Source organism: Hemibagrus wyckioides, linkage group LG11 (assembly GCF_019097595.1).
Source record: "Hemibagrus wyckioides isolate EC202008001 linkage group LG11, SWU_Hwy_1.0, whole genome shotgun sequence".
NCBI lineage: Eukaryota > Metazoa > Chordata > Actinopteri > Siluriformes > Bagridae > Hemibagrus > Hemibagrus wyckioides.
In genome coordinates, this window is record NC_080720.1 from 32,396,865 (window position 1) to 32,408,351 (window position 11,487).

Here is an 11,487-nt window from a genome sequence, read left to right on the forward strand (position 1 = left end):
TGGCCGCAATAAAAGGTCACTCTAAAATGTGCAGTTTTACTGTACTGTTCTCCTTCGCATAGAGTTGATCAGGTTGTTGATTGTGGCCTGTAGAATGTTGGTCCACTCCTCTTCAATGGCTGTGCGAAGTTGCTGGATATTGGCAGGAACTGGAACACGCTGTCATATACGCCGATCCAGAGCATCCCAAACACGCTCAATGGGTGACATGTCTGGTGTGTGTGCTGGCCATGCAAGAACTGAGATGTTTTCAGCTTCCAGGAATTGTGTACAGATCCTTGCAACATGGGGCCGTGCATTATCATGCTGCAACATGAGGTGATGGTCGTGGATGAATGGCACAACAATGGGCCTCAGGATCTCGTCACGGTATCTCTGTGCATTCAAAATGCCATCAATAAAATGCACCTGTGTTCGTTGTCCATAACATACGCCTGCCCATACCATAACCCCACTGCCACCATGGGCCACTCCATCCACAACGTTGACATCAGCAAACCGCTCACCCACACGACACCATACACGCTGTCTGCCATCTGCCCTGTACAGAGAAAACCGGGATTCATCCGTGAAGAGAACACCTCTCCAAAGTGTGCCAGACGCCATCAAATGTGAGCATTTGCCCACTCGAGTCGGTTACGATGACGAACTGCAGTCAGGTCGAGACCCCGATGAGGACGACGAGCATGCAGATGAGCTTCCCTGAGACGGTTTCTGACAGTTTGTGCAGAAATTCTTTGGTTATGCAAACCGATTGTTGCAGCAGCTGTCCGGGTGGCTGGTCTCAGACGATCTTGGAGGTGAAGATGCTGAATGTGGAGGTCCTGGGCTGGTGTGATTACACGTGGTCTGCGGTTGTGAGGCCGGTTGGATGTACTGACAAATTCTGTGAAACACCTTTGGAGACGGCTTATGGTAGAGAAATGAACAATCAATTCACGGGCAACAGCTCTGGTGGACATTCCTGCAGTCATCATGACAATTGCACACTCCCTCAAACTTGCGACATCTGTGGCATTGTGCTGTGATAAAACTGCACATTTTCAAGTGGCCTTTTATTGCGGCCAGCCTAAGGCACACCTGTGCAATAATCATGCTCTCTAATCAGCATCTTGATATGCCACTCCTGTGAGGTGGATGGATTATCTCCGCAAAGGAGAAGTGCTCACTAATACAGATTTGTGAACAATATTTGAGAGAAATAGGCCTTTTGTGTACATAGAAAAAGTCTTAGATCTTTGAGTTCAGCTCATGAAAAATGGGGGCAAAAACAAGTGTTGTGTTTATAATTTTGTTCAGTGTATAAATATACACAGATCAGGCATAACATTATGACCACCTGCCTGATATTGTGTTGGTGCTGCCAAAACAGCCCTGACCCGTCCTGCACTGTGTATTCTGACCCCTTTCTATCAGAACCAGCATTAACTTCTTCAGCAGTTTGAGCAACAGTAGCTCGTCTGTTGGATCGGATCACACGGTCCAGCCTTCTCTCCCCACGTGCATCAGTGAGCCTTGACTGCCCATGACCCTGTCACCAGTTCACCACTGTTTCTTCCTTGGACCACTTTTGATAAGATACTGACCACTGCAGACCGGGAACACCCCACAAGAGCTGCAGTTTTGGAGATGCTCTGATCCAGTGGTTTAGACGCCATCACAGTTTGGTCAAACTCGCTCAAATCCTTACACTTGTCCATTTTTCCTGCTTCTAACACATCAACAAACTCACCACATTTTGCTGGTAAGAGTAAACGTAACCTTTATTAATGTCTAACATGTACAGCATGTGGTGGAGAACAACAACAACAACAACATGATAAACAGTAAAAGTCGTACGGATATTTATATATAATCTCTGACAAGTTTGTTTATTTACAGATTTGCATAATAGTCACTTAAAGTGACTGATATGAGAGGAAGGTGCAAAATTACTGGCACCCTTTATTTTATTTATATATTGTGATATTGTGAGAATGTTTCTGTGTATATTAAACTTCATTTCTGTAATTAACTGTAATTAAGTAATAAATTTATTGATAGTCACTTGATTTGGGAATATTTTCAATTAAAGCACCACAGATTTTTCGACATTTTTACATGTCTGCATCGCCGTGAATGGGTGTGTGGGCGGGTCTTTGTCAAGGCTTATGGGCGTGGCTTAGTCCCAATTTACTGAGAATCTTACCACATGCAAACCTGTTAAGGGTGCCAATACTTCTTATAACGTGATTTATTATAACAGACACTGCCCATCTTGTTCATCTCCATTAATAATAATAATAATAATAATAAAGCATTAAATAAGCATTAAATTCATTATTAGTACAAATAAAATTCCAGCTCATATCAAAAGATCATGAATATTAGTGTGTAGAAAATTACTTCCAGCCTATAAAAGTAAAATAATGATGTGCTTTCTTTCTTTCTCCTCCTTCCTTCCTCTCTCTCTCTCTCTCTCTCTCTCTTCCTTCCTTCCTTTCTTTCATAGAAATAAAGAAAGAAAGAAAAATAAGAGAACCCTTCCAGCCAGTAAAGGTATAATAAAGAAGTTGGTGTAAAGAGGTTTATAGTAAATCATTGTTGTAAATTCAGCACAGAAGAGTCTGCTCTTTATCTTGGAGAGCGTCTGATGTCAGCAGAAGGCTGGAGATCAGGTTCAGGTCTGTAGGCTATGGGAAAGATTTCGCTCAGTATTCAGTAATCTCTTGCTGGGTGATTGTCTCGCCACGGAAGCACACGGCATACGCCCTCGGCCCAAAGACATCCGGGACGACTCTTAACTTATCTTTGAGAAGCTCCGATGATTTGCAGGAGGAAGAGGAAGATCTCGACGACGTCCACGTAGATGGAGAGAGCGGCGAAGACGTACTCCTCCGGGCTGATGGAGTGCTTCCTGTTCCCAATCAGGAGCTGCGTGTGATAGGCCAGGAACTAGACATGAAAGAAGGGTTACATTTTTTAAACTGGATCTTGTTGGAGATGTTAATGATGATGATGATGATGATGATGATGATGGACTCACCAGCGTGAAGACGATGGCTCCGAGAGCAGCGTACAGCATGTGAAGCCACAGGATCTACATCACATGAACGTTCAGGTCAGATCATCAGAGTTATTTTACTATGTTTAAATTGGAGCTAGTGTCTGGGACTGAACCCTCACTCAGACAAGACTAAACACCTTCACACCAAAACCTTATCCCAGAATTCCACAGCGCCGTGTGGCCTGAGTTTACTTAATGTTAACAAAGGTGTGACTAAGCCCCGCCCATAAGCCTTGATCATTGAGCATTAAGCTTGGTCACAGTGATGCAGACATGTTTTTTTCTTTCTTTCTTTCTTCCTTTATTTTTCTCTTTCTTTCTTTCTTTCTTTCTTTCTTTCTTTCTTTCTTTCTTTCTTTCTTTATGTATGTATGTATTTTTTTTCTCTTTCCTTTTTGTTTTTCTTTCTTTCTTTCTTTCTTTCTTTCTTTCTTTCTTTCTTCCTCTTCCTTTCTTTCTTTCTTTCTTTCTTTCTTTTTATTTCTTTATCTTTCTTTCTTTCTATTTAATTATTTTTTTTTCTTTCTTTCTTTCTTTCTTTCTTTCTTTCTTTCTTTCTATTTATTCAATTATTCTTTCTTTCTTTCTTTCTTTCTTTCTTTCTTTTTATTTCTTTATCTTTCTTTCTTTCTATTTAATTATTCTTTCTTTCTTTCTTTCTTTCTTTCTTTCTTTCTTTCTTTCTTTCTGTTTATTTAATTATTCTTTCTTTCTTTCTTTCTTTCTTTCTTTCTTTCTTTCTATTCAATTATTCTTTCTTTCTTTCTATTCAATTATTCTTTCTTTCTTTCTTTCTTTCTTTCTTTCTCTTTCTTTATGTATGTATTTTTTTTTCTCTTTCCTTTTTGTTTTTCTTTCTTTCTTTCTTTCTTTCTTTTTATTTCTTTCTTTCTTTTTATTTCTTTCTTTCTTTTTATTTCTTTCTTTCTTTTTATTTCTTTATCTTTCTTTCTTTCTTTCTATTTAATTATTCTTTCTTTCTTTCTTTCTTTCTTTCTTTCTATTCAATTATTCTTTCTTTCTTTCTTTCTTTCTTTCTTTCTTTCTTTCTTTCTCTTTCTTTATGTATGTATTTTTTTTTCTCTTTCCTTTTTGTTTTTCTTTCTTTCTTTCTTTCTTTCTTTCTTTCTTTCTTTCTTTCTTTCTTTTTATTTCTTTATCTTTCTTTCTTTCTATTTAATTATTTTTTCTTTCTTTCTTTCTTTCTTTCTTTCTTTCTTTCTTTCTTTCTTTCTTTCTTTCTTTCTATTTATTCAATTATTCTTTCTTTCTTTCCTTCTTTCCTTCCTTCTTTCTTTCTGTTTATTTATTCTTTCTTTCTTTCTTTCTTTCTTTCTTTCTTTCTTTCTTTCTTTCTTTCTATTCAATTATTCTTTCTTTCTTTCTTTCTTTCTTTCTATTCAATTATTCTTTCTTTCTTTCTTTCTTTCTTTCTTTCTTTCTTTCTTTCTTTCTTTCTTTCTTTCTATTCAATTATTCTTTCTTTCTTTCTTTCTTTCTTTCTTTCTTTCACTATGTTTTCCACACCACACCCCACACTCTCTCCCTCCGACTCTCTGCCTTTTATTCAGATTAACATCACTTACGTATTTAAACGAGAGAACGATGGCGGTGATGATTCCAGTCACGAACATCACGATTCCCAGGACGCAGAACAGACCTGTGCATTTGGTGAAATCCACCTGAGGGGAAAGTGGAGTGGAAATCAGCTCAGGGAGCGGAGCAGAAACCGGGCAGGAATTTATCTACACAATAAACTCATGGCTTTTGGTCACCTTCGTCTGGAAGCAGAAGACGGTCACGGCGATGCAGACGATGGCGGTGATCCCCAGAGCCAGGAACACAGACTTGGTGTCATAGTAACTGGAATGAGAGAGAAATCCAGGGACTTGGGATTAAAATAAATAAATAAATAAATAAATAAATAATCTAAATAAATAAATAAAATACATCTATCATTTACAGGGACACATGAAAACAGTTTTCTCATAATAAAATTTTTCCTCACTACTTAAAAGAATACTTAAAATTACAAGAGATGTATTTATTTTTATTTAAAAATATATTTTGTACTTATTTCCAAGTGTTTTATTTTGTACATCAATCTTTAGATATAGTATATAGTGTTTCTGTCTTCCTTTTATTATTTTTTTTTTCTGGCATTCTAACTTTTTTTATTTGTAAATCAATATTTGCTGTATTTAGTAACTGAAATAAAAGTAAACAGTCTGAAACACAGCGCCATAAAGCTGAGATTTAACGGCTCTAATTTATTACTCGTTATGAAATGATTATAATTCAAATGTGAGATTTGCGCTGTATTTTTTTTTAAACCTTTGAACCACATTTTTTAATTTTTCTATAAATCCTTATAAAACGATCCACAAATAAAACGACCTTAAAATGTATGTAAAATATAACTGTATCTAGTATTTTCTATGATAAGATCATAATTTATTTTTCTTTCTTTCTTGCTTTATGTATGTATATATGAATTAATTAATTTTATTTCTTTGTTTCTTTCTTTCCTTATGTATTTATTTTTATTCATTTATTTTTTTTTCTTTTTATTTATTTATTTGTTTATTTTTCTCTCTTTTCTTATGTGTTTATTTATTTATTTATTTATTTTTAATTACTCATTTTCTTTCTATTTTTCCCTTTCTTTCATTTTTCTTTCCTTATGTATTTCTTTCTTTCTTTTTCTTTTTTTCTTTCTTGTTATTTATTTATTTATACATAGATAATTAACAGAGATAATTAAACCCTCGCTCTTCATCTCATCTTAAAATTGTTCTTTAAATAATAATAATAATAATAATAATAATAAACAATCTTACAGTTACTTACACACACACACACACTTACGGTATAGTTTTAGTGTTTAATCATGTGTTACGTGTGTGTGTGTGTGTGTGTGTGTGTGTGTTGTACATGGTATTTAAAGCATTTAGTGAGCAGATTATCTGACACAGAGTTCACGTCCACACACTCGACTCTTTCACCTAAAACACACCCAGCTCAGTGAGGTCTGATGTTTACACTCTGACGCTGCATGACTTCAGTGTGTCAGTGTGTGTGTGTGTCAGTGTGTGTGTGTGTCAGTGTGTGTGTGTGTCAGTGTGTGTGTGTGTCAGTGTGTGTGTGTAGTGTTCCAGTCTGATACACTGCCCTTACCTCGATATCGTGCCGGTCATATAGGACAGCGCCAGAGTCTGAGGGAAAAAACAGAAAAGGAAGTTAAATAAATAGAAACGGTCAGAAACGCAGCGCTGTAAGGCTCAGATTTAACAGCTCTCAGTTTTTCCTTTTTTTTTTTTTTAAATTTTTTTAATGAAAAGATTATAAATCAAATATCAGCTTTTCTGTATTTTTTAAAAAAAATAAACAATTTCCTTAAATTTTTAAGAAAAAAATGATCCACAAATAAAACGACCTTAAAATGACTAAAAGTGTCTAGAAATGTAGCCCGTATTTTCAATTATAAGATCATAATAAATCAAATATAGGATAATTTTTATTTATGCATTTATTCTTTCTTTCTTTTTTATTTATTTTTCTTTCTTTCCTTATGTATTTATTTATTTTTATTTATTTTTTTCTTTCTTTCTTTCTGTATTTATTTATTTTTCATTCATTCATTCATTCTTTCTTTCTTTCTTTCTTTCTTTCTTTCTATATTTATTTATTTTTATTTATTTATTTTTCTTTTCTTATGTATTTTTTCTTCTTTCTTTATGTATTTATTTATTTTAATTAATTAATTAATTTTTCTTTTTCATTCATTCTTTCTTTCTTTCTTTCTTTCAGTTACTTATTTTTCTTTCTTTCTTTCCTTATGTATTTATTTTTCTTTCTTTCTTTTAGTTATTTATTTTTCTTTCTTTCTTTCTTTCTTTCTTTCTTTCTTTCTTTCTTTCTTTTTCTTTCTTTCTTTTTACATATTTAGTTATGTTTCTTTCTTTCTTTTTTCTTTCTTTTAGTTATTTATCTTTCTTTCTTTCTTTCTTTCTTTCTTTCTTTCTTTCTTTCTGGATTTATTTATTTTAATTAATTAATTTTTCTTTCTTTCTTTATTTTAATTTATTTATTTTTCTTTCTTTCTTTATTTCATTTTTCTTTCTTTCTTTCCTTCTGTATTTATTTTTCTTCCAGGAATCCTGCCTGATCTTAGTGAATGAATAAAGTGCTGCTTTCTCAAGATGAAGGGAAAAAAAATCTTTAAATGCTTTCCATTACAGACTGGACTACACCCTGCTGACTGAATGACTCAGCTCTACTGCACTCACAAACAGGGCCAGCAGGATGAGGTTCCAGGGAAAACGCCTCCTGAAAAAGAGAGAGAGAGAGAGAGAGAGGTAGAGAGAGAGGGAGAGAGAAAGAGAAAGAGAGAGAGAGAGATGAGTGTCAGATATGAACACATATCACTATATAAACAAACCTTTCTTATGTTCTTATGTTACTTTTTTAACACACACACACACGACTTTCTCTTATCTGATCAACATCACGCAAATTTCTTTTGTTAACAAAAGGAAATATATGAGGTGTTTGCTCACCTGGGTCCTTTACAGCAGACCAGCACAAGGTGTGTGACGATGTAGACGGCACTGTGGAGCCACACACACACACACACACACACACACACACACACACGAAGATTAGTCTTTATCATTCAAATTCAAATGTTATTTGACACATACACAATCATACACAGTGTGATATGGAGTGAATTGTTTTAATCTTTGATATAGCAAATGAACACAACAAATAAGGTCAAAAATAAATTAATATAAATAAAAAAATGTGATCAAATAATGTAGAAATAGAGCATCTAGGGTATCTAGTGGTGCAAATATGGTGGAAATTTGCAATAGAAATATATCAAAAAATAGAGAGGTAATGTGTGAATAGAGTGAGTGGATCTGGATATGGACCAGTGGTGTGAATATACATATACCGATCAGCTATAATATTATGACCAGGGCCAGGTGAAGTGAATAAGACTGATGATGGCACCTGTTAGTGGGTGGGATATATTAGGCAGCAAGTGAACATTTTATCCTCAAAGTTGATGTTAGAAGCAGGAAAAATGGACAAGCGTAAGGATTTGAGCGAGTTTGACCAAAAGGGCCAAATTGTGATGGCTAGACGACTGGATCAGAGCATCTCTGCAGCTCTTGTGGGGTGTTCCCGGTCTGCAGTGGATGCACGTGGAGAGCGAAGGCTGGACCGTGTGATCTGATCCAACAGACGAGCTACTGTTGCTCAAACTGCTGAAGAAGTTAATGCTGGTTCTGATAGAAAGGGGTCAGAACACACAGTGCAGGACGGGTCAGGGCTGTTTTGGCAGCAAAAAGGGGACCATCACCAATATTAGGCAGGTGGTCATAATGTTATGCCTGATCGGTGTATAAATATATATATCTCCTGTTACTCACATCGTTATTCATCTAAATCATGCAGATAAATGAATCTACTTACACACACGTTTTCTCAAAACTGTACCTAATGTCATTCTCACTAACCAAACAGAAACCATTTGTCTGAACTCATTTTAATGTTGAAGCTCAAGGACAAAGCTCTCGGATAATGCGCTCGCTCTGAACTTCCACATTTCCCGACTATTCCGACTTATCACAGGCCTGAGCTGCCTGATGGATGGAAAATCAGGCAGAAAATTGAGAAAAAAAAATCTTTCAGATATTCCAATCCTCGTGTCAACATTTTATCCTCAAACACAACGCTGATAATAATGCTGCACTGGGTCGGCTAATTTCAATAAATGTAAATCATCGCTAGCACAGGTGAAGAAAAGAGGAAGGGTTCTTACTATGAAGCCCAGTAGATTGCTGGATTTTTAACAACAAAACTTCTTACAGGTTGACTGAAATGCAGAAAAAGGTCATGTTAGGAAAAGAACATCAAACACACACACACACACACTTGTTTTCGGTATATATGAGAACTCACACAAAGGTGAAAACAGCCACGATGCCGACTGTGACGAGGAGCTGAGCTGCAAGGATCAGATAAACCTAACATATGAAAGAGCAGAAAGAAGAAAACTCCATGAAAAATCATCACTGAGCTCATGTTTTAGGCGATGCTTTCAGTTCAATCTGATAAACAACAGCTCTTTCAGTGTTTTAATATTAGCTGTAAACGCTAAACCCTAAACCTGGAACACACTCAGTGTTGTGCCGTTACGGGAAAATAATCAACTTCACTTTTTCCACTGTTTCCTGAAGTCAGATACTTTATATTATTAGAGAACGTTTATTTGAGAGAGAGAGAGAGAGAGAGAGAGAGAGAGAGAGGGAGAGAGAGAGAGAGGGAGAGAGAGAGGGAGAGAGAGAGAAGAGGGATGGAGGGAGGGAGGGGGAGGAGGATAGAGGGAGAGAGACAGAGAGAGATAGAGTGAGAGAGAGAGAAAGAAAGAGAGAGAGAGAGAGAGAGAGAGAAAGAGAGAGGGAGAAAGAGAGAGAGGGAGAAGGAGAGAGGGAAAGCGAGGGGAGAGAAGAAGAGTGAAGACGAGAGGGAGAAAGAGCAAGAGAGAGAAAGAAAGATGGAAAAAGCAAGAGAGAGAGAGAGAGGATGAGTGTCAGATATAAACACACATCACTATATATAAGCAAAACTTTGTGTTCTTATGTCACTATTTTTTAACGTACACACACGTGACTCACGTGACTTTCTCTTATCTGATCAACATCACACTACCATTTCTATTCTCAACAAAACAAGTTATACGAGGTGTCACGTGATTCACTGTCCAATTAATCCACCAATCAGAAGTGAGAATTTAGCAGGTGTAATAATAATGTCAGGTACAGCAGCATTGACATGTTTCACATTAAAGCTCTGAAGGAGGAAGAGGAGTTCTTACTTTGCGGATGAAGGCGTGTCGCACGCTCACGCTCTCCCATCCTGACGTGGTGGTGAAGCCGTCGTCACCTGTGACATCATCAGACGCGACATCAGCTCAAGCTAGCAACGTATCGGGATTCTAACGCTACGTATTTATCTGGATTCACATCGCAAATCTGCCAACATGCGATCACGCGCATGAGTCTTCTTATTTCTTAAATCAGTTTTCTGTAAGCGTTCCACATTTTCACCATTTTCTGTAAAGAACCTGATTGTGATTTCAGACAGAAAAGAAAGATGGACACTTTCAGTTTACAGCCATGTCTCAGCCTTGTTAAAAGCTGCTGCTGTGTCGGTTTTCCTCATGAACATCACCTCCGGCTGCTCCTTAGGAACCTGAATCTACATCCGAATTTAAATCAAATCCTTGTTTAGATCTGTGTTTAGATTCAGAATGTGATTCTTGAACCTTATTATCAGTAATAAACGTAAATTGCTTATGCTTCTTCGGATCTGTACCGGTTCTCACCTGAGTCTGAGATGGGAATTGTGGGTGGGATTATGGGCGGCATTGGTGGTGGGAATCGGTGAGGGGGCTGCCCCGGCTGTGCGGGGTATCCGTAGCCGGGTTGCCCTGGCTGAGCTGGGTATCCTTGTCCAGGTAGTCCAGGCTGTGGGGGGTACATTCCAGGCTGCCCCTGGTAAGGAGCCGAGGGCTGGGAGTAGGGAGCTCCAGGGTAGGGTCCAGGTTGTGGTTGACCTCCATACGGTGAATAATCGTAGGCTGGAGGGGGTGCGGAAGGCTGTGGACCACCAGCTGGATGATTTGAAAGCAGCCGCGACTCGTCGTAGCCTGGGGGGAAGTCTGACCTGGACATGGCGACTCACAGGGTCCTGCTGATACACATCAGGTCAGAACTAATCAATTCCAGATGTATATAGTGCACAAGCACCGACTCAGGAACTCTCTCTCTCTCTCTGACTCTAAACATTCATTTACAAATATTTTCCACATTATTACATGCATAAATCAAGCTAGATATTAATTCCTCTCCAGCCAAGTCGGAACCTCATGGCAGAGGCAGCCAGGTTTTGGTTTGGGTAATCAGAATCCATAACACTATTACCCCTAAAAATAAATAAATTAGGCCACGCCCATTAGTGCAGTTCTCACATCTATATATCTATTATATCTGACCATTAATTTCAGCCTCAGAATTTACCACAATATCAGCTCATTATTCACTGAAGCGTTTGTATTTGTGTTGTATTATTTATTACATTATTACAATGTATATTACACCCAGTTTCCTTTATTGGTATTTATACAGTATTTGCCACGTCTACACACAGTATTAGCATTCACACTTCCTGCATTCCGTACTGTAGACTTCCTGTTTCTGTTCCTTTGAAAAAGACTCATTTCTGGTTTATTGATGTATAACAAAGCAGTAACCCACTCACTGATGTGTGTGTGTGTGTGTGTGTGTGTATTTTGGTCACACCCCCGAGTGACCAAACTATATCTCTGGTAAATATTTCTATTTGTAAATCATGTCTATTAAGAGTAG

General features: G+C 37.1%; 1 protein-coding gene across 2 annotated transcripts in view; it reads right to left on the minus strand.

Moving 5' to 3' along the window:
* Positions 1-1,745: 1,745 nt before the first annotated feature.
* tmbim1a (transmembrane BAX inhibitor motif containing 1a) overlaps positions 1,746-11,487 on the minus strand; it is a 15,273-nt gene continuing 5,531 nt past the window's right edge. The window contains exons 2-12 of one of the 2 annotated variants that reach the window (XM_058402029.1): positions 10,446-10,810; positions 9,936-10,003; positions 9,020-9,084; positions 8,880-8,933; positions 7,606-7,656; positions 7,336-7,375; positions 6,224-6,261; positions 4,822-4,909; positions 4,633-4,728; positions 3,026-3,079; positions 1,746-2,934 (exon numbers count right to left, since the gene is read on the minus strand). In XM_058402029.1, coding sequence (XP_058258012.1) covers positions 2,785-2,934; positions 3,026-3,079; positions 4,633-4,728; positions 4,822-4,909; positions 6,224-6,261; positions 7,336-7,375; positions 7,606-7,656; positions 8,880-8,933; positions 9,020-9,084; positions 9,936-10,003; positions 10,446-10,794 — 1,053 coding nt within the window. In that variant the 5' untranslated portion in view covers positions 10,795-10,810 and the 3' untranslated portion in view covers positions 1,746-2,784. Of the gene's footprint in view, positions 2,935-3,025; positions 3,080-4,632; positions 4,729-4,821; positions 4,910-6,223; positions 6,262-7,335; positions 7,376-7,605; positions 7,657-8,879; positions 8,934-9,019; positions 9,085-9,935; positions 10,004-10,445; positions 10,814-11,487 lie in introns of both variants that reach the window. The other variant, XM_058402030.1, reaches the window with a different exon arrangement.